Source organism: Alnus glutinosa, chromosome 4 (genome assembly GCF_958979055.1).
Source record: "Alnus glutinosa chromosome 4, dhAlnGlut1.1, whole genome shotgun sequence".
Lineage (NCBI taxonomy): Eukaryota > Viridiplantae > Streptophyta > Magnoliopsida > Fagales > Betulaceae > Alnus > Alnus glutinosa.
Genome location: NC_084889.1, coordinates 13,836,354 through 13,862,911, shown reverse-complemented (window position 1 = coordinate 13,862,911; position 26,558 = coordinate 13,836,354). Strand labels below are relative to the sequence as shown.

The 26,558-nt window shown below is 39.1% G+C and overlaps 3 protein-coding genes across 5 annotated transcripts; 1 reads left to right on the top strand and 2 right to left on the bottom strand.

The window, feature by feature from the left end:
• Positions 1-2,547: 2,547 nt before the first annotated feature.
• LOC133865392 (3-ketoacyl-CoA synthase 10) lies at positions 2,548-5,496 on the bottom strand. Its single transcript, XM_062301791.1, has 3 exons — positions 5,047-5,496; positions 3,467-4,095; positions 2,548-3,343 (listed from the first exon to the last, which is right to left on the bottom strand). Exons 1-3 carry the CDS (start codon positions 5,455-5,457, stop codon positions 2,797-2,799), a joined length of 1,587 nt encoding a protein of 528 aa, XP_062157775.1. The 5' UTR covers positions 5,458-5,496; the 3' UTR covers positions 2,548-2,796.
• A 919-nt stretch (positions 5,497-6,415) lies between these two features.
• LOC133865394 (protein WHAT'S THIS FACTOR 1 homolog, chloroplastic) lies at positions 6,416-26,371 on the bottom strand. 3 transcript variants are annotated; one of them, XM_062301793.1, is made up of 5 exons: positions 24,679-26,371; positions 16,532-16,623; positions 16,247-16,442; positions 11,690-11,747; positions 6,416-6,551 (listed from the first exon to the last, which is right to left on the bottom strand). In XM_062301793.1, the coding sequence occupies exon 1, from the start codon at positions 26,063-26,065 to the stop codon at positions 24,680-24,682; it is 1,386 nt and encodes a 461-aa protein (XP_062157777.1). In that variant the 5' UTR covers positions 26,066-26,371; the 3' UTR covers positions 6,416-6,551; positions 11,690-11,747; positions 16,247-16,442; positions 16,532-16,623; position 24,679. The 3 variants fall into 3 exon arrangements, with proteins under 3 accessions (XP_062157777.1, XP_062157778.1, XP_062157776.1); XM_062301794.1 differs by lacking the exon at positions 6,416-6,551 and adding an exon at positions 11,511-11,605; XM_062301792.1 differs by lacking the exon at positions 6,416-6,551 and having other exon boundaries at positions 11,511-11,747.
• Positions 20,138-24,086, top strand: LOC133866146 (uncharacterized). Its single transcript, XM_062302697.1, has 5 exons — positions 20,138-21,137; positions 21,294-21,429; positions 22,225-22,340; positions 23,141-23,207; positions 23,984-24,086. Exons 1-5 carry the CDS (start codon positions 20,138-20,140, stop codon positions 24,084-24,086), a joined length of 1,422 nt encoding a protein of 473 aa, XP_062158681.1.
• Positions 26,372-26,558: the final 187 nt, after the last annotated feature.

Below are 26,558 nucleotides of genomic sequence, written 5' to 3'. Positions count from 1 at the left end.
AATGCGATGTAAACTTAACTGTAAAGGACGAAAAGGTACGAACTAGCTGTGTGTGGGTTAGACCATAAGGTGCGTTTAGTGGGAATAACGACGCCCCTGGAAAAAACAATTCCAACGACCAAGAATCTTGTTCGTTTAGACCACAAGATGCGTTTGGTGTCAGTGCAACAACCACGTCGGGGGCTCTAGCCGTGTGCCCCAGTTTCTCATACGCATTGTCGCGGTGCACTGGGTCGTCAGATGCAGTTTATTTGGAAAATTGTGATTGGGCTTTGGCACTCAGATGTTGATCATATTGTGAATGAGACATTTAAGAACCCAGACAAGAAGAAAGAGATTGACATGCAGCTAGGAGATAACTGTTAATAGGCTTCCTCTGTTTTAACTTCCATAAACAGAGTATATGTGATGGTTTCCCACATGGTGATAAAGCACAACCCTTACAGCATTGTAAGTTTTCAAAAATTTGTTGGAAGTGATAGTGATGATACAGATGAAGAGGGCAGTGATGATATGGAGGAAAGAGAGAAATCTGTTGTATTTTCTGGTGGAGCATCCTCTGAGTGTGGAATCGGGTGGATGTGATCAGTTTTGGAGAAAGAGAGATCGAGACCCATGTTCAATAAAGCAACATTCATATAGAAAATTAATTATTACACATAGATAAATTTATACAAAGAGGCATGCATTCATTATCCATTTTACCTGATCTCCTGAACTGCATTATTCAGTACTAGTGATACTTTTTGTTTTTACTGAGAATTATTGATATTTTTCAGCTAAGTACATCTAAGGATGGTAACGCCACAAGCGCGAGCAACCTTTTTGGCACTAGGAGAATTAACATAGTGCTTAAGGATTGGATTTTTGATGGCTCCTGGCTTCAGGTGGTGTTGAACCGGAGAAGAGCGAAGAGCAGGTGCATGTTGACAAAAAAGCAATTATACGTTATGATGATTTATTTTCCAGAAAACTTTTTTGTATTGTTGGCCAAGAATATCACCTAAATCAGGCTAAATGTCTTCACACAAACCACGTACAGCTTCCTAATTCCGCCCCTTTACATGTGGACCACTCTCGTCTTCTTCAACAAATCATTCCCCTGATTCCATCGCCTTGAAGGCAGTTCTAGACACAACCAAAGCTGCGGTACATGCAGTAGTTTCGGATCATAAGCATGCATGCGCTGCAGATGTCTCAAAAGACATCTTCACTGTGCTTTGGCCGACGTAAGGGACGAGCTTCAGGGACAACGAGTTGGATTCGTTCCACTTGCAGAGGTTGAGGATGGACTCGGCCTGGGAGCGAAGCTCGTTGGATGATGAAATTAGGTGCGATATTAGGGACTCAAAGGGGCCGAGTCAATTCCACGTTTCGAATGGGAAGTTTTGAGAGAGAAGAGGGAGTTGAGGAGCATAAAGGGAAGATTTGCTTAAAAAATTAAGTGGGTCGCACGTGATGGGTATTCCGTCATCAATTTAGAACGGAGGCTGACGGAATACCAGACATTGAACGATTTTGATAAATGTATACACTCAATTGAATGTTTTGCTACATCGGTACCTTTAAGTGAAAAAGCGCGATACTTTGATACCCTTTTGTGAAGTTTTTCCAATAAAAAAAAAAAAAGAAAAAAAAAAATCCTTTATTTCAAAGTTACCACAAAAAGCCAAAAAGCACCCCAAGAACGGCAAGAAAGAAGGGATCAACAAACGGACACATTGCCGGCTTGCATATGGTAAGCATTTGCAAGCTTCATAGAATCATAGTTGATACCCTACTAGGACTAGGCACGGAGAACAATTAAAGGGTACCATGTGAGAGTGCCAGCTGGTGCAACCTCTACCTACCCCATCCATTATGTTTTCAGTCCAACTTTAAACCGTCCGTCATAGGGTGGTCGTGGTGCTAACCAACCACCCAACCACAACGTGTCAGCGCAGGACGTAGCAAAAATGATTAATCATTGTATATAGGAAGGATAGAATTTTCACCTGTCCAATTTATGAAAATAACGTTTTATCCCTTTTCTTTTCTTTTTCTCTTATATGCAATACTTTTATCTTATTTTATCTTTTAAATTTGCCGTAATTTTTAAAATTATTATTAAATTAACATTTAATAATATTTTGTCTTAAATTCAATTGCAGTTTTAAAAATATCTTCGTATCTTTAAGATGATAAGAGTCGTACATATATCATTATTACTTTTTTTAATGGAAGGTTTACTTAAATCCTTGAACTTTCATCATTTTTATAAATTTTCCCCACTAATTAACTTTTAAAAATTCTCAATATTGAACTTTTAAATTTTTTTTTTTTTTTCAATTTCATCCTTCTCGTTATAGTTTGAGGTTAAATCAAATGGACAAATGATAAAATAATACTTATACTCCTATAAATTTTACAAAATTTCTTACCACTCCGTTAAGATTTAATAAAAAATTTTAACAAAAGGGTGAGAATCGATTGCAAATTTCTTATACATTATATTGAGAATTTTTAAAATTTTTGAAAGAGACTGCAAAAGTGACGAAAGTTCAACTGAATTAAGTGAAATTTTTTATTTTTTTTCTAATAGCACTTTATTTCACAAAGGAGCCGGCAAAAACATACGCCAAATTACCAGAAATATTTCTTAATAAAAGAGAAAAAAAAAATAAAAAAAAAAAAGTAGCGAGTACTAGTCCATCATTAATGCTCCTTAGCTCATGACCAGCCTTAATTAGTTCTACAGAAAGAGAGAGAGAGAGAGAGCAGCATTCACAGACACTAGAGAGTACGTATGATGGAGCATCAATCGAGCCAAGGATTATTCCTAGTAGGCTTACTAATACGGCGCATCGACCGCCAAACGACGCTGTTGCACTTGAACCCGGACCCAAATGCCAGCTGCCAAACCCGGTCCCCTTTCCCCACCCTCTCTTTGGCTTCCAAATACGCCAACTCGTACCATATACTGCTACTGGAGGTGTTCCCGAACCGCTGCAGCGTCATCCTCGAAGCTTCCATGTTCTTCTCGCTCAGCTCCAGGTTTCTTTGTAGCTCGTCCAGCACCCTCTTGCTCGCCGCATGCACGCAGAAGTGCTCGAATGCCAGCTTGTAGTCCGGAATGTATGGCTTGTTCGACGACGCAGCCTGTGAGCCCGCCGCAGCCTGTTTGCCGCCGAACAAGTGCCTCCAAACCAGCGTCGCAAAGAAGAAGAGCTGCTCCGAGAAGGGAAGAACCAGAGGCCCGAGCGTGGTGATGTTGGTTTTGAGAGCGTCGCCTCCAATTTCCAAAAGGTCCTTGCTCACCCTTAGCCCCTTGAATCGTTGTGCGTCTTCCTCCTGGTAAACGCTCCTGTTGCATGAGGACAAGGCTATAAATAAGGCTAAATTTCAAATATCCATCGATCTTCTGTGATTATATATATATACGAAATTTAGGCATAATTTATACGAAAAGCAAGCAAATTAAGCAAACCTCAAGCTGCGGTCATCGGCTCCTTTATGGGTGCGAACAACGTGTTCGAGGCGGTACTTGGCACGACGGTGGTCACGGCGGCGGTTGGAGAGGAGGACGGCGGAGCATCCCATGCGGAAGAAACAGTTGGGAATGAGCATCGACTTTTCACGGCCCTGGTACCAGTTATACCCCACCATCTCCGCGCTCACCACCACAGCACAGTTGTTAGGGTTCGATTGAAGCATGTCCCTCGCCAAGTCCACCCCTATGATCCCGGCGCTGCAGCCCATCCCGCCGAGGTTGTAGCTCAGGATGTTTCCCCTCATCTTGTAGTGATTTATTATCATCGCCGACAGCGATGGCGTGGGGTTAAAGATGCTGCAGTTCACTACCAAGACTCCGATGTCCTTTGGACGGACTCCGGTTTTCTCGAATAGCTCGTCCAGGGCTCCAAACATCACCGTTGAGGCCTCCGCCCGACCTTCTTTCATGGTTGCGCAGTTTTCAGTGGACATGATCACTGATTTTGGGATGTAGGTTTCATCGCCTATGCCTGATGACTCTAGAATTCTCTTCTGAAATTCCAGGCTTTCCTCGTCAAACTTGCCTGATTTTCGAGCCAGCTCGATGAACTCCTTCTTCGACACCTGCGTATATGAAGTCAAAAAATCAATACGAATTCATAGATCGATTACCATTCTCGTCCACAATCTGCTCAATATCTGTTTATTTTAATTCGACTCGAATCGGATTGATTTAAAAAAATTCGATTTTAAACACAAAATTAAACAAATTATACTCGTAAAAATTCGATTCCACTCGACTCGTAAAAATTTCTATAAATTCGTATAATTTTATTTTATTTTTTATTTTTCATAATTAAAACTTTTAAAATAAAGATGAATTCTCTCTTTAAAATATAATAGATATAACTTAAATTATTTTTATTGTTAATTTTAATATGGATAAATGTGTGTTGGTAAGTGTACATATAAAATTAATACACATAAATAAATATAAAATATACATATAAACTCAATATTCCATTATTTTAAATTGAGTTTAATTGATTTAATTAATTCAATAAAGTCTTAAGGTGCGTTTGGGATTAAGATTTTGGAGATAAAAAGTATGATTTTAAACTAAATGGCAAAAAATAAATCGTTTGTAAATTGCGTTTTTAAAAATTACAGTTCGAAAACGTAGAAAACTGCATTTTCAAATCACACGCAAAGAGTATTTTTTTGAATATGCAAAATTTTAAAGGCTAACTTGCGATTTTTAAAGACTAAATTATGATTTTACCAAATGCTTAACTGCGTTTTTAAAAAATTACTTTTTCAAATAACACATTTTAAAATCGTTATTTTTAATTTACATTTTTTAAAATCGAAAAAAAAACCCCAAACGGACCCTTACCAATAACTAATTAACTAATAATTAATATTGATTTACATAAAAATAATCAATAATAATATTTACTATGTTATATATAGAATGAATAAATTAATTAAACAAATCCAGAAAAATTAAATAAACAGATCTCAAACATTCAATAGTCTACTTAATTACAACCCTGCAATAGAAGGAGCAGTCACCTTTTGATCGTCGTGAGGGCGATAACAGGCGAAATCAACAAGGTAGACGGAGCGCGGGCGTGACATAAAGTAGACGGAAAGTGTGAAAACAAACAAACCAAAGAAACCAAGCACGGTCGCAAGATCGTAGCGCGCATCTTCCCAGAGCTTCCTCCACAGTTCTTCCTTACTCAGACTCCCAACCTCGGCGCTAAACACGAGCACCAGCACGGGTATGGTGGCCAAGTATATGCCGTGGTTGATGAGATAGTGGTAGCCCAGTTTCACATACTTGAGGTTGACGGACTGGAGAAAGTCCGGCAGCCGTCTCCGGACCCTTACGGAGAACGTTTGGGAGCCGGCGTTGGGCCCTGAGGACTCGATCCCACGGTTGACAATTTCAGTGGATAAGAGATCTCCTTCGCTAGCCATGTCGTGGATGCTATATTGCTATGGATGATTAATTGATTAGAACGGATATATATATATATATATATATATATATATATATATATATATATATATATATATATATATTATTTGCAAAAAATGTTTGGTGAACAAAAGTTTAATGCTGCCACCAACCAAACGTGGGAAGTAGGTGAGGAGCTTGAGCCGCCTTAAATGCATCATTCATTGAGAGTGGGTGTTTGAATTCAAAGTCCAAGTAGCCGGGCTGCCAGCGAGGACGGGGAAGGGCCCTTTTTTGTCTTTATCTTGGGGACGTTTCTTTTTTTTCTTTTTTCTTTTTTTTTTTAATTTATTTTTTTAATACAGATTCTGTAGGCATCGTTTGGTAAATGATTTTGTAATGAAAAATTTTTGGTTGTAATGAAAAAAATTTGGTTGAATAGTAATAAGAAGTGATATACAGTAAAAAAAAAATTATGAAAAAATGAAAATAAATTTGTTTTGTAATGGTTTTTTTATTTTATTTTAATAGTAATAAAAATTATAGATATAATATAAAAAGTATAAAAAAAATGGAATGTTTTTGAATTTGATTTTTTTTTTTTTAGAGCAGAAAAGAAGGGATGGGAGGGGAACGGTTGCGAATTAATTAGTCAACTTTGAAATTCAATGCAAGCGGGATAAGGATCATCTCTATTTTATATGAGATTGTTTATTTTACAGTTACTATTTTAAAGTTTGTATATTTAATGATGTACATAATTATTTTTTAAAAAATTTAAAAACTTTTAATTTTGTGCATCAAATTTTTAATTTTTTATAATGTCACCTATCTGCTAGGGTTTGAGGTTAAATCAGATGGCAAAAGAAGTAAAATGACCTTTATAATCTTAAAAATTTAATAAAATTTTAAATTTACCCGTAATTAAAAAAATTAAAAAAATAATAATAATTACCTTTGACAGCGTCCATCTTTGCTGCTGGTATTTAAAAGGTCAAAACCGGGAGACAAGAGGTAGTTGAAGCCTTTGAAAGTCACTCGGCCGATACCCACCAGCAGGCGCCACGGATTGTTAGGTTTACTCACTACTGTATTCATTGCTGCTGGTATTTCACTAGAAATGTAGATGATATTGCAAATTAATTTTTGTTAAAAAAAAAAAAAAAATGGTTGAGGTGTCACATCAACATTATGAGATGAGATGAAATATATTATTTGTACAACTCTTACACAACAATAATGATATATCCAACATTTTTTTTAGAAAAAAAAAAAAAAAAAAAAAAAAAAGATAAAAATGTTAGACACATTAACATTGTTGTGCAACTAACATATCTCTTACGAGATAGTAATAAAAAATATAATTTCTTGTCATTTTTGCATCTAATAAAGAATCAATACTAAATTGAGAAATATTGGAAACTATTTTATCCTATTATTATTTTAAGGTTAAATATTATTTAGCCCATTGAACTAACGGTCGTTTGTAATGTAACACTATGAACTGACAACTCACATGATATAGTCCTCTAAACTATCAATTTGATATGACTTAGCCCCCTCCTTCAGTCTTGACAATTATCTTGGATGATAAATCAGATTTGACCAAAATGTTTCGAAAATACCATTATTTCGACTATTGAAAAACCAAAATTATTCTTTGTATTCATTAATTAATAGAAAATGACTTTTTTAAAAAAATAAAAAAATAAAAAAATCCGAAAGACTAGTCATGTGCGTGGCACGATTTGACCTAATTCTACCCATTTTATCCTTATGTGGATTAAAAAAAAAAAAAAAAAAAAAAGTTAGGAAGTGGTCAAAATAAGAGTATTTTTTAAACATTTTGGTCAAATTTTATTTTCTATCCAAGATAATGGCCAAGACTAAGAGAGGTGTCTAAATCATATCAAATTGATAGTTTAAAAAACCATATTATGTAAGTTGTCAGTTCACGGTGCTACATCACAAACAGCTATAAGTTCAACGGGTTAAATAATATTTAACTCTTATTTTAATTTTTTTTTTTTATCCTGTTGTTATTTTATTATACGTTTAATATTATTTTTGCTTTATCTTCTCCTTCCTATACACATTCTCTTCGTTACGTGAAGGTTTCTGCCAGTACAGTATTGTTGCACATCTCTTTACCAAGTATCCCAATTTTCGCAATTCCAATGTTTTTTTCCAAACGCTCCTTTAGCATTGAAGACGCTCCATATCTTTCTCACCCCTTGATTCTTTCCTCTCATCTTTCATGCAAACTCCCTCCATCGCTGCTTCGACTTTTTAACATTCTCATTAGATTGCAAGCAATTTGACCATAATCCTCGGATGTTTAAGTCAGTATTGGTTGAAGGTAACGAACTTAAGAAATTCATGAAAACACGTGTTTGACTAAAATGGTGCGCACCTCATGAGTGAACTCATTCCTCTTCACCCCTCCCCCTTTTTTTTTACTTTTATTTTTTTATGAAGTGTTTTCCCATGCTTGATTGATCGCGCGCACCGCTCCGGGGGGGGGAGGGGGCGATTTGATTTCATTGCCCCTCACTCCGTTATGTGAATGTTCCTTAGCCCCCGAGAATAAAAGGGTGTTAAGAGTTCAAGTGGCGTATTTCTGGATACCATGCACACGATCGATGTCTTTCTATTGCTTGTGCATCCGTTATCTAGACTTGGTTAGGTTCAGTCGATGCATAAGACTCATTTGAAACGGGCTTATTAAGGCTAACTTTCGGCCAAGGAGGCCCATTTTCTAGGTGTTATTATTGGTTACACCAGTTGCATGACCTTCATTCTCACGTCAGACTAAGTTATATAATCAGGCGTTGAAAATTTTGTTAGATGCCCCATCATTTCACTTTAAATGATGGTATGCCCATTGATCCAAAAACTATAAAACTGTTGAATACTTATATGATTAAATCCTTAACCTCAGGATCCCAATACTAAACTCTCTACAAAATTGTTCACAAAATCAAGAAGTTGACACAATAATCTTAAAATGGATCACTCAAACTCTCTATGTTAATGGAGGGGTCTGATCCATTAACATAGAGAGTTAGAGAGAGAATAATTGGGCATGACCTTAGCCTAGAGTTGGCCAAGATAATGAGTATTAGAAGCTCTCTCTCTCTCTCTCTCTCTCTCATCTTCCTATAGTTTCTTTCACTTTCTCTTTCTGATATTTTATTCCAGAAATATCTAATCATATATATAAATTTATTATTATTTTTTTTTTTCTGAGCAATAAATAACTGATCATATCATGCACGCAAACTATCCTTAAGAAATAAATTGAGGTGGGCAATTAGGTAGGTGTTCTTTACTACTATTAAATGTTTGAAAGGAATGAAAGCTTATGCTTTGATGACCATCCCTAACCAAGAACTTAAGCTCCACTCTTTTTTATGAATGCGTTTGGCTAATTACGGCCATCATAATAATATTTGTTTGAAAACAAATTCCTTATATTCAAGTAGGATAAAAAAAAATAAAAAAATAAAAATCCTTATATTCAAGTGGAGTTCACGTAAGAGGCAATACTTTTCTATTTGTTTAGAAGAACGTCAACCAACTCCTCCAGCCCAACAATATGTCTCAATAAATGATAAAGAGGCAAAGGAAAAAAGTTGTTCATATTTTTAATGCTTATGTCAATAGTTGGTTTAGGAAAAAGGAAAAATATGGTTTATTTAATAATAATTTTGGTTTATGGTCTAAGAACTGCCAAAAGGCTGAAGTTGACTAGTTGATAACCGTTAGTAGCACGAAGAAAGAGTAATGTTAGAAGTCTCTTATATATCACTCTAAAAATCAAGTGACGTTTAAAATCATCATTGAGCTTGTGATTGATTACTATTGAATTTTGATCAAACTGTAATTTTAAAAGCCACCTCATTTTTGGAGTGACACAAAAATAAAATATGAAGAACTTCTAAAATTACTCATGATTCTTGCATGAGCAGCTACATCAACAATTAAGACAACAACAAAGGATAAGGAAGAGCATGAAAATGAAGTTCAAAACTCTTTGGCAGTTGGCTCCCTCAATTAACAATAATTTTTTTTAAAGTCCCACAAATTGACATATGTGACTTAGACCCATCAAACTATAAATTGTTGCAATTAAGATTTTCCTATTTGGTTAGCAAAACGCCAACCAACTCCTCTAGCTCAACAATGTGTTTCAATAAATGATAAAGTGGCAAAGGAAAAAGTTGTTCAGATTTTTAAGGATTAGGATCCTCTACAATTATTTGTCCGAATTTGAGAGAATTCGGGTAAACAATTGTGAGAGACCACTTATGAAACCCACCTGACCGAAAAAGTGGTTAGGCTGCCCAACTTTTATTTGGTCAAGTGGGTCCTATAAGTGGTCTCTCACAATCACTTGCTCGGATTCTCTCAAATTCAGGTAAATAATTGTAGAAGATCCTTATCTGATTTTTTTTTTTTTTTTTTAATGCTTATGTCAATGGTTGGTTTGAGAAAATGAGAAATAGGGTTTATTTAATAATAATTTTGGTTTATGGGTCTAAGAGATACATGAAGTTGACTAGTGGATAACCGTTAGCATTATGATTTCTACATGAGCAGCTACATCAGCAGTTAAGACCACAACAAAGGATAAGGAGAGCAAGAAAATGAAGTTCAAAACTTTTTGGCAGTTGGCAGCCTCACATGATTGTTAAGATATTTAATAGATGTAAAGTTATCGGTGATGAGAAATCCATCTCTTACCTCCCATTTTCATGCTTGTCCTTATCCTTTGCCTGTTGTCTAATGTGTCCTAATTTATAGGGTTAAATATACACTGGCCCTCTCAACTAACATCTTTTTTTTATTGACAGGTGTTACACTTAAACCCATTGAATTATCAATTTGTTGCAATCAAGTCACTTTTCTGTCATTTTTCAAAAATACCCATATTTTCTTCCACAAAAAGAAAATTTATATTTAAAAAAATTAAGTTCAATGGGAGATTTGAAACTTGGTTATATAGAAATATGTATGAGATGTATGTATATCATTTCTCATAGTGTAATAATCCAACATGTGTTATTAAACCAATTCCTTCTATTCAAATTCTCAATTACTTAAAATTGTTAGGACTAATTCTCTTAGTGACACCAAAGTGCAAATTGAGGGAATGTAAGGCTGCATTTGTTTCGATATAAAATGATTTCTGTAAAATATTTTAACCGAAATTTTTTTCAGTTTGACTGAAAAAGCTTTTTTAATTTCCATAAAATGTTTTTCATTTTTCAAAGCCGTAAGTTATTTTTCGAGTTTGAGCTTCTCATTCTCCCACCGTTGTAACTCAAATTTTTAGGTAAATTTTTTAAATTATTTTATATTAATATTTTTATGTTGTAAATAAAAAATTATTTTTATAGGTTGATATGATTGAATGAAAATATAAAAAATATTTGTGATTTTTCATACTCGCCATACATACGAAAAAATGTTTTTAGAAAAACATTTAACGTCAAAATAAATGGAGCATAAATTTCCTTTGCAATTTTTGTTAAAAAAATATATATATTCACACGATTAATTTAAGTAAATGAAGTGAGATACCTAAAGATTTGGATAAATCTGAATCACGAACCATTGCATTTTTCCTCCCCATGAGTCCATGACAGAAGGATGAAGGAACAGGAGTCTCAAAAGTCTAGATTAGCAAAAAGGTTGGAAACCAACCAATAGTCTATGCTAAGCCCAAACCTTTGGCAAGAAAACTGTTAGACCACAAGATGTTCAGCAATAAATATTGGTAGAAGCAGGTTTGGAGTAAGATTTGTTTAGAAGAGTTATTGTAAGATTAAATAAGCTCTTAAATGACTAATAATTTAGTTATAGTACGATTAGAATTAGGAGATTGTTTTGGAGTAGGATTTTGGTTTCATTTGTGATAGGGGAGTAGGAGATTGAGATAAAATAGGTATTCTCCCGTCCTAAGTAGAGTTAGCTCATTTATTTTTAATGTGCAATTATCAATTGATATCAGAGCCAACGATGTCCCGCATTGACCGTATGGAGCAACATTTCGTATCGAGGCCAGAAATTTATCCTTGAAAGGGATACACCTAACCATTATAGATTTTTTAGGTGGGGAGAGAAGAAAATTTTCTATGTTGGAAGCTGTTGACGACTTCCACTCTGAGTAGCAGTAGAAAATCTTCGTTAGTTTTTTTATAACTAATTAACTGGTAAATGATATTATATAAGACGGGAAAATTGCACCTTAGCAGCCACCTTGGACTGAGATGACCAACTGCAACGTGACTGGAAATACCACCCACTGCAGCAAAGCAGAGTCAAAAAAGGATCAATTAAAGCACGTGGCCTAAACTTTTAAATGAACAACACCTTACAAGTGAATTATATAGCAAGCAACAAAAACTCGCATTGATAACCACTGGCAACTGTAATCAGGGGGCCAATCACTAGTTTTTTTTTTACGCCCTTAAGTACACATGAAGTACATAAGATGAAGCACCTAACTTGAAAGTGAAAAACGAACAAGAAAATCGCTAAAACTAAGCGACAAATGGGATACAAAAGCTACCGTCTGAAGATATAAAGTATGAAAAAACGAAGTTAAAATATCCACCAAAAACCTCGTCAAATCATTGAAACATCTATTATTTATTTCCTTCCAAACACACCAAAAAAGGCATGTAGGCACTATCTTCCAAATCCTAGCACTCTTTGGCCTTCCAAACGTCTACCAATAGGCAAACAAGTCAAAGACTCTCCTAGGCATAAACCAAGACAAACCAAAGCGAGTAAAAAAAGCACTCCACAAAGTGTAAGCCTAGAAGGATTTTCTATGGTCTAATCCTGAAGGTAGCAAGAAAATCAATTCGGTGGGGTGGCATCCCTATTTGCAATGGTGCGAAAAATGAAGGAGGACTGGGTCTAAGAGCGGCAGAAGATATCAATGAAGGATTCATGATAAAACTTGGATAGAAGATACTTCATGAAAACATTGCAATGATGAAGAAGGCGATATATTGATTCCTCATTTTGCTTGCACATGCCGCATCTATCCACCAAAATAACATGCTTCTTTCCGAGATTATCCAAAGTAAGGATTTTGCCTAGGACCGCCGACCTTGCAAAAAAAGCCGCCCTCGTAGGAGCCTGAGTCCACCACACACTCTTCCAAGTATGGCAACTCCCCACATAGCAAGTCAAAGAGCTAAGGAGAAACCCGACCTTGAACAATCCCTTTTTGGAGGAAACTCACCAGAGCCTATCTTCACTACCTCTTCTAACACTGATTGAGTGCAACACTTGAAAAAAAGAAGCAAAGACATCCACTTCCCAGTCATGCGCCTTTGTAGAAAAGCTCACGCACCACTGATTGGAACCAACCAAGAACTCCAAATTATCCGCAACAAATGCATCCTTTGCACGAGCAATAACAAATAAAACAGGAAAAGCTTCCTTAAGGACTGTATTTCCACACAACATATCATGCCAAAATTTGGTCCTAACCCCATCCCCACCTCAGGGAGACAATCACTAGTCTTTCTTTAAAAATGAAATCTTTCATCATTTCAATTGGCAGAAACATATGACCCTAATAGAAGCCTAGATATGGTTCGTGGGAAGAAGAAGAAGATCATGATGATGAAGAAACCCAAAATAAACATCCTAAAAGACCCGCTGAATTATCAAGTAAAAAGATAAGAAATCATGCATATGTTAGGCAGTACTTTTAACAACCATGTAACCTCTTTTCTAGTTTTCTTTGTTCTTTTTTTTTCCCCCTCTTTTCAAATCGTTTCCAGATTGCTTTTGTGAAGTATATACTGATAGTCTGTAACATAATGCTAAACATGAACACAGGGAGCAGTTAACCCATACAATGTGCAACCTTGATTACCCAAATTTAGTGGAATTTTATTTTGTTCGTTCTGAATAAGTCAGGGTGGGACATTATCTCTGCTTGGAAGATGGGTTAGGAGTGATGCACTAAAAATGGTATGTTAAGTTTAAATAAGTTGCCATTGCTGAGGAGTCACTTGCTGATGCGCCATCCTAATCTACTGATGAGCGTGAGCCACCAATGGAGGAGTTGAGAGTTTACTCTAGATGCCAAAAGAGTAAGACTACTTCCTCACAACCATGCCAAGCATCAAACCCTGACTCAAGTAACCCTATCTCTAAACCTAGCTTAAACTCTTCACTCCTTGCTATTAATGACATTAATCATCCTATTGCTCAATGCAAATGAACCAGATCTTGTACTCAATATCCTATATCTAACTTTGTGTCCTATTACTATTAGCATCTTTCACCTTCATTTCGTTTATTTGTATTCAAATTGTCTTGTCTTCTATGTCTATTCTTCAAATTTTATAGGAAGCAATTAGTGATCCAAAGCGCATGAAAGCAATGCAAGAAGAGATGAAAAGAGCCCTTCACAAAACACGAGAGCTAGTCAAGTTGCCTAGTGAAAAAAAGGCAGTTGGATGCAAATGGGTGTTTACATTGAAACATAAGGCCGATGGGTCAATGGAAATATATAAGGCCAGATTGGTTGCAAAAGGCTTCACTCAAACTTATGGGATAGACTACAAGGAAACATTTATCTCGGTTGTAAAAATTAAATCTATTTGAGTCCTACTTTGTTTGGTAGAGAACTTAGATTGGCCACTTCAGCAGCTTGATGTGAAGAAATGCATTCTTTCATGGAGATCTAAAGGAAGAAGCATACATGGAAATTCTTCATAGTCCTCAATTCTCCTCAGTTAATGGCAAAGTGTGTAAATTGAAGAAGGCCTTATATGGACTGAAAAAATATAATTGAAGAGCATACTTGGGAGCTAAAATAATATAATTTTAAGTCTAGTTGGATCTTATTTTGTATTTCACTTATTATTGATATTGAGTTTTATTTATTGGGTTTCACTAGTTACTTGGTTTGGACTTGGTAGTTAAAGCCCAAGAAATCCAAGTCCATTAGGGTTAGGCACTCGATGCCTATAAATAAGGATGTAATCGTTTTGTTTTTTTTTTCTATAATGATGATTGAGAAAAATAAAAATTCCAACAACTATTGTAATGCAGTAACCAAACAAATCTAATCTTGTAGAGAATTTACAGCAGATTATTGAAGTCAATTCAATAAGAAATCTCACAGAGAAATAAAGAAAACACAAGTGCATGGATTAAAGGAGGGAATAAAGGAATTCTAGAACGTCTCTCTCTTCTTTTATTTCTGATAGCATAATCAAAAAATGGCTGCTACAATCTATTAACATGTATTTATAGGTAAAACATAACCCCTACCGTTGCCCTAATGATTGATGAGACTTTATTAATGCTACTTAAGCGACTCACATGACCCCTTTTAAAAGACTTAAAATAAAATAACATAAAACAAATGATACTTGACAGAAACTAAGGCCAGCACTTTCAATGCTCCTGCATCATATTGCTTTATTGATTGCGTGATGCAGCCATATCCAGAGTGTGATGCCGAGTAACCCTAGTGTAATGTTTAGGTTTGTCTTTTTCATTTATGTTTTCCTTGAAGATTTCGAACAATTTTCCAGCAAACCCTATTGCATTCTCTTTTTCCAAAAACCCTAAACCACCAAATTCTCATAAGATTCACAAATAGAAAATACTGTTCACACAACACTTGTTCTACATCAATATGCTTGCTCTCAAAGGCAAAAAGAGAAAAAAGAACAAAAGAACAAAAGTAATTACATAATGTGAAGGAATGATAAGATGGTGTGGTATCCGTATATCCACAAAGAACTAAATTTTGGAACCATAAATAGCATAATATTCTCAATTTGTGTCTTACTGCCTAAGGACGATTGACCTTAATAATTTTACTGCATCCAAGTATAATATAGCAAAGTATGGGTGGATCAAGCTCATAACCTCAACAACAAAAATGTCCCTCAAGCCACCCAGATGTATTTATAGCAAGTAGGTTATTTGCACCTTTGATCTAATGCAAAGTATCAGGGATCAAGAAGTCCAGTGCTTTACTTTTTATGGGTCATCATGTCATAGTTTCATGTGAATGAGAACACACAAATAAGGTTCCTTCACCTCTCTAGCATTTCTATTTCACGGTTGCCAAAAAAGTACATCTTTGGGGACAATACATTGTAGTATAGCAAGCAAAGGTGGCAGTAATACAACATGCTTATAAGCTAAACTCAAGAGTGTGGAAGTTTAATTTATATGATGGATCTATACGCGCCAAAGACGTTGAAGCACAAAGATTTCACAGTTTCAAGCCATATGCCAGTCAATAAATAAGATAAAAAGTAAAGATTATCATACAGTTGAAAACTAGCATGTTCATAAGCTGAACTAAAGAAGTGTAGTAAGTTTAATTTATATGATGGATCTCTGCACACTAACAAAGATATCAACAATTTCAATCCACGTATAACAAAGATAAAGTAAACATTATCATACAATTAAAAAGTGAAAATATCTGGAACCCTCTTTTCCTAAAATAAAAAGGGAAGATAAAAAAATAAAAAATAAAAATAAAATAATTCATAAATATCTGTTTGTAATAAATTTTTTTCCTAAATTTTTTTCCATTCTCAAAATAAGAAAACAAAAACTCGAAATAATGGCATTCCAGTGTTACTATTCTTGCAATAACTCCCAAGGCAGGCAAAAATAGAGGGGGGAAAAAAAACCAAAATAATCATTTTTATACTTTTATGAGTTCCATTAGTTTGGCTAAAAAACATACAACTCAATTTCTTCAAATCGGTAAACATAATATTTTGATATTGATGAACTTACAATAGCTTGATTCGACTTGCAAGGAGGTTTTGGTACTGAACTTTAAATGAGAAGCCCTTCTTTGCCGATCAACATATTTAGATGCAATGGTAAAATCACAAGGTAGAATTGGCAGAAGCTGTTTGCCCAATCACTGGGCTTCAAATGAATTCATTGATCGACTGTTTGTGTTTTGGAAATCAAAGACAGCATTTTCCTGTGAAAACAGCAACATGAAAACCTTCAACACTGTAAGTTGGATTTTTTCTGCTTCATGCAGAGTATTAACTGTTTCTGAACTCATACCCGCAACTCTGATTCTTAACGTCAATTTGTTGGTCTCCATTGCTTTCCTCCAGTACCATAGAGGAAGAAATTTGAAAGAACATGCGGAAAATCTGATTTCGAGTAGAATGTATTAGAGTATCAGTATTATACAATTAGAGAAATAATGACACTCATCTAAGAAAAAAACAACATAAACCCCATAATAAGTAGGTTTGGCCTCTCCTTCGCTGACATTGTATAGATCTTATGTGAAAACCACTTAAGTTTACCAACCGTGTATTTTAGGCATCCACAAGCCTAATGGATGACATACTTCCCCTTTTTAGTTACAATAACCATCAATGCCACGCATGTATCCATGTTTCTGTCCAACTTGGATTTAAATAAATGTTAGAGAACAAAATCTACCATAAAGAAAAGCTTATTCTGTTCTCAGGCTATGGCCAGGCTGGCCCATTGTTAATTCATATCAAACATGATATGGAAAGAGTACAAAAGCAAAGGACTGAAACTAGATAACCTGTATCCACAAATTTTTATAGAATTTCTCTTAGATAAGATATACTTCACAAGATAAGGAAAATGATGATGAGAGAGTTGAGAGGTTCTCTCTCTAGAACTCTTGGGGCTTGTTTGATAAAGTTTTCAATTTTGGGTTTTGGAAAGGGTTTCTACAAAAAAAAAAAAAAAATTGTGCAGAAGGCTGACCTCCATAGGTCTGGAGGGAGGAGGCGAGTCTCCTCCCCCCCCACCCCTCTCGAGGAGGGGCACACTGGGGGTGGGTCTCCACCACACCACTCCTCTTTTCCTGGTGGATCTCCATCCCACAAATGGGGGGGGGGGGAAGATATACTGTCTCAGGGGGGTGGGTCTCCATCCCCCTGCAAGGGATGGACATCAGAGGTGGGGAGGGGAGACCCACCTCTGGTGAAGGGGTGGCCTCCACGGGCTACCCCTGCTAGGATGGAGGAAATGGACGACCTTCTTTTTACATCAGAGCTGGAACTTTGCCTCTCCAAAACAAGAGAAAAATCAACTTTGGAGAGAATAATTGCAGGAAAGCCATATTTCTTTGCCAAAGATAAGAAAATTACAACCTCGTATACAACCTGGTGTTCCAATTTGGGTAAAGTTCCTCAATGTCCCTATTGATCTATGACATGATGATGGTTTAGGGTATGTAGGCAGTATCATTGGCACTCCACTGTACCTTAAGTTCTGCTGGAAATAATGCTAGAATCTGCATTGCAATTCAAGCCAACAACTTTGCTAGAGTGATGCTCATTTCATGGTGCAAACCAGGGTATAGAGTCTAGACTTCAACCTTCACTTTGTTTCTTCTTTTGCTAGAGTTTTGTGATTTCATAGAGACTATTGTCAAGTAAGTTTAGGGTTTGAAATGGGGTTTTCGAGTAGTTGGTCGGTGGAAGCTAAAGAGTTTGAAGTGGTGGTTGTAGGGGGGGAATCAGGGATTCGAATTAGGGAGAGCTGTAAGGGAAGACATAGGTCGATCTTGTTGGATAGATCGGAGTTAGCCTGGCTGCTTAGATCCTTCGAGTCTTTGGTGTGCGTGGAAGACTCTCGGGTGTTTTGGGATCAGTCTCGGTATGGATTCCCGCGGATCATTGCGCAACGGCATTTCAACAGACATGGCGGTTTCATGGTGATAGAAGAATTTGTGGGGAATCGGAGGAAGGACTCGATCTTCATTCCGGAAGGAAGAGCAGGGCAAGGCTGGATAAGCTTTCGTGAGGAACTGCGCTTGGTTTCTGTGTACCTAAGAGACGGTTCCAGAGCCAGGGTGGCTGATTCGGAGGTCCATGCGAATCAAAGAGGGAGGAGGAGTTATGCTGAGGTGTTGGCAAAGAATGCATCCTCGCTGGAAGCACCTTTTGGAGAGTTTACCGGCCCTGTAGCTAGAGTGCCGAGATGGGTTAGAAATCTCTCTGTGGGGTGTAAGGGTGATCATTGCCCGGCGAAGAGTGATGTTTTTGGTCTGGCGGAAGGGCATCACGCTTTGGAGACTCTTCCGGCGAAGCGGATTGGTACTGAGGAGAAGAATTCCCTTCCTGGGGCTCCTGAGTCTCGGCAAAGTGTCCCCATGCAGACGATTCCGAAGGTCACAGCGAGGAAAGGAACAGCGGCGGGCGAGATAGGTTCAGTTCCGGATTCGGCTCCGACTCCGACAGTGGCTCAAGCTGAAATCTCTGTTGCGTTGGGAAGGTCGTCTGACACTAGGCATGATGTAGCCGAACCTACGTCTCTCCCTGCTGCACGCAACAGCCATACTGGTGAAAGCTTCGATGTCGGTGCCCTCAGAGAGTCGTTAGAAAGGATGAGAAAGGAAATTGACTTTTGGCTGAAGGGTTTGGCCTTGGTTGATGGTGGTGGTCTGGGTCGAGCAGCCTCTTCTAGGGCCCGGATGGTGGGTTTCAAAGTGGCTCGGCCCAAGTCTAAATCTAAGCCCATATCGAAAAAGATAGCATTATCCAATTCAGCCAAGGCCTCCAAAGGAAAGGGTATCCTGGAGTGTCCAGACCAGGTTTTGGAGTGGAGGGCTAAGGTGGATCCAGTCGTCTCCCCCCCTTGGGCCCATGCGAATTCGGTGCACATTAATGGGGCTGGCTATTCTCCGGGCTTGGACGCCGGTAACCTGACGTCTGGTGCCTCTTCCTCTTCATGGGTTCCGGCTTTGGGTAAGGTCGTTGCCTCCTCTTCTCACGACGGCAAGCTTCGTTCGCCGGTGAGGAAGCCACCTGAGCTGGTTTCGGCAAGAACAGATCCAGACGCTCGGTGCTATGATTTTCGTCCTCAGAGCATAGTAGACGTGACTTCAAATCCAGCTCTGGGTGTTGATGAAGGGCAGATCCATGGTCAGTCCAGACCTGAGGTGCAGGTGGAGGCAGAGGAGGTGCAGAGGGAGGAGATGAGGGTGGGGGAGCTGATAGTGGGGGCCGGTACAGCAGGGGATGAGTTGGCTTCGAAGCAGGAGAAGTCGTTTTGTAGTGAGACCCCTGTTTTGTGTTTAGAGGGTGGTCTAGTGAGGGTGAAAGACCCGGCTAATTCGCAGTTGAGGAGTGTGGAGATGCTGAGTGTGCCTCGGGAGTTGACAGGGGACGTGTTTGGGCTTCAATCGGTGGATATGGAGATTGTTCCATGCTTTGGCAGTGCTGGAGGGGAAGGGTGTGAGTGGATGGGGGGGCCAGTGGAGGTTTCAGTATCCCCTGGTCTGCAGGTTGGATTATCGGGTGAGGATTCAAGAAGATTTACTCCCGGGGAAGTTGGTTTGGTGGAGCTCAAGGAAGGGGGAGGGGATGTTGTTGTGGGTTCTCCTCTCAATGCATATTCGCTAGACTTGGGTGGTTTGGGGTATTCGGATTGGGTGATGCAGAGTGCTAATGAGATTTATCCCATTGTTGGGATGACATTCGTGGGGCATAAATTGCAATTGTTAGCCTTTTTGACTAGTATAGAAGAGGAGAGAAAAGAGGAGCGTCGATTGGGTAAAGGTCGCACGAAGGGCAAGAGAGAGATTAAGAATTTGGAGAGCTCTATTAACTATGAGGCCAAAGGTTCCGGATTGAGTAGTGGGAAGAGGAGGGCAAGGGGGCTAGTAGTAGTGCCATGAAGCCGAAGATTCTTTCTTGGAACGTAAGGGGGCTGAATAATAGGCGCAAACGCTTAAGGATCTGCAATTTGCTCAGAGATTGGAAGGTGGATCTTTTTTGCTTCCAAGAAACGAAAGTGAAGGACCCTTCTAGGCAGTTTGTGCGTAGTCTTTGGGGGTGTAATTATGTGGATTGGTGTTGTTTGGATGCTAGTGGGGCCTCAGGGGGTATTCTTATCTTGTGGGATAAGAGGGTGGTGGAAAAAGTGGATGTGTGCGTGGGGAGGTTCACACTTGCAGTCTCTTTAAGGAATGTTGATGATCATTTTGAGTGGGGTTTTGTGGGAGTGTATGGTCCGAATTGCAGGGTTGATCGGAGGGGTCTTTGGGGTGAGCTGGCGGGGATTATGAGTTGGTGGAGTTTGCCTTGGTGTATAGGGGGAGATTTCAATACTACTAGGTTTCCTAGCGAAAGATCTGGAGTTGGTAGTGTGTCTGCCATGAGGGACTTTTGTGATTTCATCTCTGACCAGGGTCTGATGGATTTTCCTCTCGCTGGAGGTTCTTATACGTGGTCGATTTCCGATGATCCTCCTGTTTGGTCCAGAATTGATCGTTTTCTTGTCTCTCCTGATTGGGAAGATAGGTTTCCTGAGGCGTCTCAGAAGAGGCTTCCCCGCCTTTTCTCTGACCATTTTCCTATTCTCCTGGAATGTGCTCACTCTTCTGCAAGAAGTAGGCCGTTCAAGTTTGAGAATATGTGGCTCAAGGTGGATGGTTTTGTGGGGTTGGTGAAACAGTGGTGGGACTCATTCTCTTTTCATGGCTCTCCTAGCTTTGTGCTTGCATGTAAATTAAAGGCTCTCAAGTCGAATTTGAAGACGTGGAATGTGGAGGCCTTTGGTAATGTGGAGAGGAACAAGAGAAAGCTTCTTGAGGAGCTTCAGGCGATTGATATAGTGGAAGGAAGTAGGGCTTTGGTTGAGGGGGAGATTCAAAAGAAGCTGGAGGTCGTCAGTGAGTTAGAGAGATGCTCTCTGTTGGAGGAGGTCAGCTGGAGGCAAAAGTCCAGGGTGAAGTGGTTGAAAGAAGGAGATAAATGCACAAAATTCTTCCACTCTATTGCCAACTCAAACAGAAGGTATAACTCTATTGATTCCTTGTTGATTGGAGATTCCATTTCTTCTAATCCGGCAGAGATAGGGGAGCATGTGGTTCAGTTCTATCAAGATCTCTTCTCGGAGAAGCATAGTTGGAGGCCTCGGTTGGATGATCTTTCCTTTGATGCCATCTTAGAGTCAGAAGCAAGGTGGTTGGAGAGAGCCTTTGAGGAGGAGGAAGTTAGAAAAGTTGTGTTTGCTTTTAATGGTGATAAAGCGCCGGGTCCGGATGGCTTCTCTATGGCTTTCTTCCAAGCTTGTTGGGAGGTGGTGCGCTTGGACATTATGGAGGTTTTTTCTGAGTTTCATGCGAGAGAAGTTTTTGAGAAGAGTTTGAATGCTTCTTTTATTTCTCTTATTCCTAAGACTCCAGGAGCCTTGTCTCTCAAAGATTTCCGGCCCATTAGCCTCGTAGGAGGTATATACAAGATTATTGCAAAAGTCTTGGCCAACAGATTGAAGACGGTTATGGACAAGGTTATCTCCAAATCCCAGAGTGCTTTCATCCAAGGAAGGCAGATTCTTGATCCAATCCTTATTGCGAATGAATGCCTTGATAGCCGTATTATATCAAGGGAGCCGGGAGTCATTTGCAAAATGGATTTAGAAAAAGCTTATGATCACGTTAATTGGGATTTTCTGTTGTATATGTTGAGGAGATGCGGCTTTGGGGGAAAATGGTGTTCGTGGATAGCTCGGTGTATCTCTTCTGCTAAGTTTTCGGTGCTTGTTAATGGCTCACCATGCGGCTTTTTCAGCAGCTCTCGAGGCCTAAGGCAAGGGGACCCTTTGTCTCCTCTTTTGTTTGTATTTGTTATGGAGGCGCTGAGTCGCATGATTACTGCGGCAGTGAGTGGGGGTGTGTTGGATGGTTTCAGAGTGGGTGGTGCTTCTTTTTCCCATCTTTTGTTCGCTGATGATACATTGATTTTCTGTGATGCTAGCTCCGCCAAGATTCGGGCTTTGCGAGTTCTCTTGCTCTTATTCGAGGCTGTGTCGGGGCTTAAGGTTAATTTGGCAAAATCCAGCATTATTCCAGTGGGAAATGTCGATAATGTGGGTAGGTTAGCCGACATTTTAGAGTGTGAAGTTGCTTATTTGCATGTGAAGTATTTGGGTCTTCCATTGGGGGCTCCTTACAAGTCTACTCGTATTTGGGATGGTGTTATTGAGAAGGTTGAAAGACGGTTGGCTAGTTGGAAAAGGTTATACCTATCTAAGGGAGGGCGAGTGACCCTTATCAAGAGTACGCTTTCCAACTTACCTACGTACTATATGTCTCTGTTCCCTATTCCGGTGAGTGTTGCTTCTCGCATTGAGAAGTTGCAGCGCGATTTTCTGTGGGGTGGCATGGGTGAAGATTTTAAGTACCATTTGGTGAGTTGGGAGAAGGTTTGTACTCCAATTTCGTACGGGGGGCTTGGCATTAGGAAGCTGGTTCAGTTTAATCGCGCACTGTTAGGTAAATGGTTATGGCGATATGGTATGGAAAGGGATGCTTGGTGGAGAGTCGCGGTGGACTCCAAGTATGGAAGTTTGTGGGGTGGGTGGTGCTCCAGAGAGGTTGCTGGGGCGTTTGGAGTAGGGTTGTGGAAGTTTATAAGGAAAGGTTGGGAGAACTTCTCCAAACTCCTTAGATTTGAGGTGGGGGATGGGAGTAGGATCAGATTTTGGCATGACTTGTGGTGTGGAGATTCGATTCTGAAAGAAGTGTTCCCTGATCTCTTTGGCATTGCTCGGGTGAAGGATGCGTTAGTGGCGGATAATTTGGAGAATTTGGGCGGGTCCGTTCAATGGAACGTGAGTTTTTTTAGAGAGGCTCATTATTGGGAAGTAGATGTTTTTGCCTCTTTCTTCCAGTGGCTGGGCTCTACCAAGGTAAATATGGAGAGGGCAGATTGTCTTATATGGGTCCCATCCAAGAAAGGTGTGTTCAGGGTGAAGTCATTTTTTGGTTCTATGATGTGTGCTGGAGGTACTCGGTTCCCATGGAAGTGTGTGTGGCGGTCTCAGGCTCCCCCGAGGGCAGCTTTCTTCACTTGGTCTGCAACTCTAGGCAGAATTTTGACCTTGGACAATCTTAGGAAGAGGAACTTAATTATTGTGAATAGATGCTGTCTTTGCAAGCGGGATGGGGAATCAGTGGACCATATTCTTCTGCATTGCGATCTGGCCTCAGCTCTATGGAACAACATTTTTTCACGCTTTGGTATCGCGTGGGTCATGCCTAGAAGTGTGCTTGACTTAGTGGCTTGTTGGTGGAAGTCAAGGAGATCTGGGAGTGCTACTTCTTGGAAGATGGTGCCTATTTGCCTTTTTTGGTGTATTTGGAGAGAGAAATCTTAGGTGTTTTGAGAATTTAGAAAGCTCCCTAGAGGAGGTGTTAGAGTTGTTTCTCCATACTTTGTATGTTTGGTCGATGGCTTATTTGTACCCTCTATCTATCAGCTTTGCTGAATTCCTCACTTCTTTTTCGCTTTCTAGTTAGGTGTTTCCTGTTGTATACTTCTAGTGTACGTAGGGGCGCCTTACGCTTTCAATAAAACTATCATTACTTATCAAAAAAAAAATTCAAGCCAACCAAGAAATACCCAAATGTTATAAACTTAAGCTTCCAAAATGTGAACCTGTGGAAATCTATGTGGAGGTACCTTGACAACTGTCTAGCTATTCTACATGTAACATGTTTGGATATGCCTCTAGATGTCCTATTGCTCCTATGCCAAATGTTGTGACAGAACATTCCAAGCAAAGTTTGAGAGGGAAACAGGAAAAGGTTTTCGAGAGTGCAGCAAGTTCCAAATAGAAAAGGAAAGGTGTAGAGAAAAAGAAGTATGCTCAATGACAAAATCAGCCAGCTGCAAAAGGATAGGAATGCAGGACTATTCCCAGTTTATAATGAACCAAATATTCTAAGAACTTCTAATTTCTAATTTTCAAATGTAAATGAGGACTCTTAGAACAGAGAAATTGTGTCTGAACTTTCTAATTTACACTAATGTACCAAAAGAAAAAATGTATTCTCTAGTTCTTTGAGCACAAGTTCATTAGAGGGACATGTAAGACTGTGTAAACCAGTATAGGTTATAATTTGTTTGAATGACAGAATTTTATTCATTTGAGAAACCTAGTTTATGCATGTTGAACTAAACAGCTGCTTCTACCCCCATCCAATCGTTATTCTTTTAAATCTGGTTTCTTGTTACTTTCTATAAAGCAAGCATCCGTATTCGATGTTTAAACTTATAAATATATTGAAAACCTTGTCACAATATGTATCATCATATAAACCTCATAAATGATGCAGAAAATTTTGCCCAAATTAGAGGATAAGGTTTACTCTATCAACGAAAATATATATATTTTCACAAATAAATTCTAAACAAAAGAGTACTAACCTCAAGATGCTTCAGTATCCTCGTATGCACTGCAAACCTCTCCAATCTCCATCTCATCATTGTCTCTAAGCAAAGCATCCTCCTGCAAACCGCCGACCGTATCCTCTAGCTCAGATTGCATAACAATGTTTTCAGTCTCAGAATCATTCTCGAACTGATCATCATGTTCCACGTCTGACATGTCACTAAAAGTTTCAATCTTCTTCTTCCTTCCCCTGTAACCAATAAGACCCTGGACCTTTTCCTTCCAAAGCACCAACGGCCCTTTCTCAATGAGCTCCGAACCTTCATAAGCTTCTGTCAAGAAGACACTAAACCTCTTCCCCCTCTCTGAGACATAGAAAATCCCAAAATGCTTCAAAAGAAGCCTCATCAGCTTCTGGGGCATCACAAGTTCCTGGCGAAAATGCGTAAGATGATCAGTCACCAGTCTCTTCTCAATAGTGAAGCTTAGCAGCTCGTGCATAACGGCAACGGCTCTCTTGTCAAACTCTAGGGAGCCGGGTTTAAGTCCCCGAGCATCCGCGTATGGGGACAAATAAGACCTCTTCTGAAAGTGCTCAATCTTTCCTCCATATCTATACACTTTCTTGTAATTGGTAGGGAATTTCAAAGGAAAAGGAAGCGAAAGCAGTCCCGGAGTATGAGCGTTATTATTAACCTCACTCGCACTCACCGCCATTGCCTTCTTCTCCAGCTCAGTAATAGCCCAGGAAGGGTTCCAGGAAACAAGTTCCAAATACTCATTCTCATCGTCATCATTACACTTGATTACCCTGAACAACTGAGGATACTTGTGCGCCCAGTTGGTCCGAAAATCAATTGGCAAGCCAAAGTCTCTTCTGAAATGCGCAATCTTGTCTAAACGAAGACGTTTATCCACGGACATCATTAGAAACCTCGTGACATGCTCGGCGGCCTTGTCTTGGTGCTCCTCGATTATTCTCTCCTCCTCTTCGACCAAGTCCTCGCCCTGCTTCGTCATTCCGAACCATAACACGCCGTTCCGGTCCTTGTAGAGTTCAAAGAGTTTCGGCACTTTGCGAACGAAGTCGGAGATCTTGTGGGGCTTTGGGAGGTTGATCTGCCTCCGGTACTGGTCCAGTGAGCGCAGCAGGATAATCATCTCGGGCTCTTTCTTTAGAATCTCCATCAAAAAGAGGACCTTGCTTGCTATCTTCAACTTCTCGGTTGCGATTTCCAGATCGTGCACCCGTTTGTTCTTGCTTCGGTCTTGTACACGCTTACTGCTGGTCATAAATCGATGCTGATTCTTTGACCACCAATTGATGATTCTCACCGACAAATACGGGGACTTGTCCAAGCAGAAAAGTGGGTTATTCATCTGAAAAGCTGCAGCGAGTTTAACAATTCGGGCGGTGGCCATCAATGCGTCAAATGCTGCCGTTTTAAGCGAATGAGTAGTGACCCTAAGGTGTTTGTGAAAATGCCAGCCAAAATGAGAATCGAGAGCGTTGTGGTAAATGGTGCTTAAAGGAAGCGGAATGCCATCAATGTGTCAAAGATGTGAGAAGGTCTTCCCTGCTTGGACGATGGATGATGACAAAGTGCGTGCGTTGTGTTGTACATGCAGATGCAATTACAACAGACACCACCAACAGGTGCATTGGGTGTCCCAAATTTGAACCTGCGGGAACCGAAAGGAAAAGAGCTGCGGATAGACAAAACAGCTGTAAAATGTGTCGTTTACAAATTACAAGAATGCTTATTCGATTAAGATATAAAATGTGTGATTAAGTTCGGCTCGATAGAAGCTCAGAGAGTTTTAGCCCATTGAAAATGTCATTCGAGCTGAGTTGAATATTTGACAAGTTCAAGTTAGATTATTAAATTTTTTAATATGTGATTCGATTGGAATT

What these genes read in the sequence shown, in the direction of transcription:
- LOC133865392 (XM_062301791.1), bottom strand. Translation starts at nt 5,457, where the DNA reads ATGGCTAGCGAAGGAGATCTCTTATCCACTGAAATTGTCAACCGTGGG. An exon ending in GCCCTCACGACGATCAAAAG is followed by an intron (nt 4,096 to 5,046) that starts GTGACTGCTCCT and finishes TCATATACGCAG; the next exon opens with GTGTCGAAGAAGGAGTTCAT. An exon ending in GCCGATGACCGCAGCTTGAG is followed by an intron (nt 3,344 to 3,466) that starts GTTTGCTTAATT and finishes CTCATGCAACAG; the next exon opens with GAGCGTTTACCAGGAGGAAG.
- LOC133866146 (XM_062302697.1), top strand. Translation starts at nt 20,138, where the DNA reads ATGAAGCCGAAGATTCTTTCTTGGAACGTAAGGGGGCTGAATAATAGG. An exon ending in AAAGAAGCTGGAGGTCGTCA is followed by an intron (nt 21,138 to 21,293) that starts GTGAGTTAGAGA and finishes TGTTGATTGGAG; the next exon opens with ATTCCATTTCTTCTAATCCG. An exon ending in ATGGGTCCCATCCAAGAAAG is followed by an intron (nt 23,208 to 23,983) that starts GTGTGTTCAGGG and finishes ATATGCCTCTAG; the next exon opens with ATGTCCTATTGCTCCTATGC.
- LOC133865394 (XM_062301793.1), bottom strand. Translation starts at nt 26,065, where the DNA reads ATGGCCACCGCCCGAATTGTTAAACTCGCTGCAGCTTTTCAGATGAAT.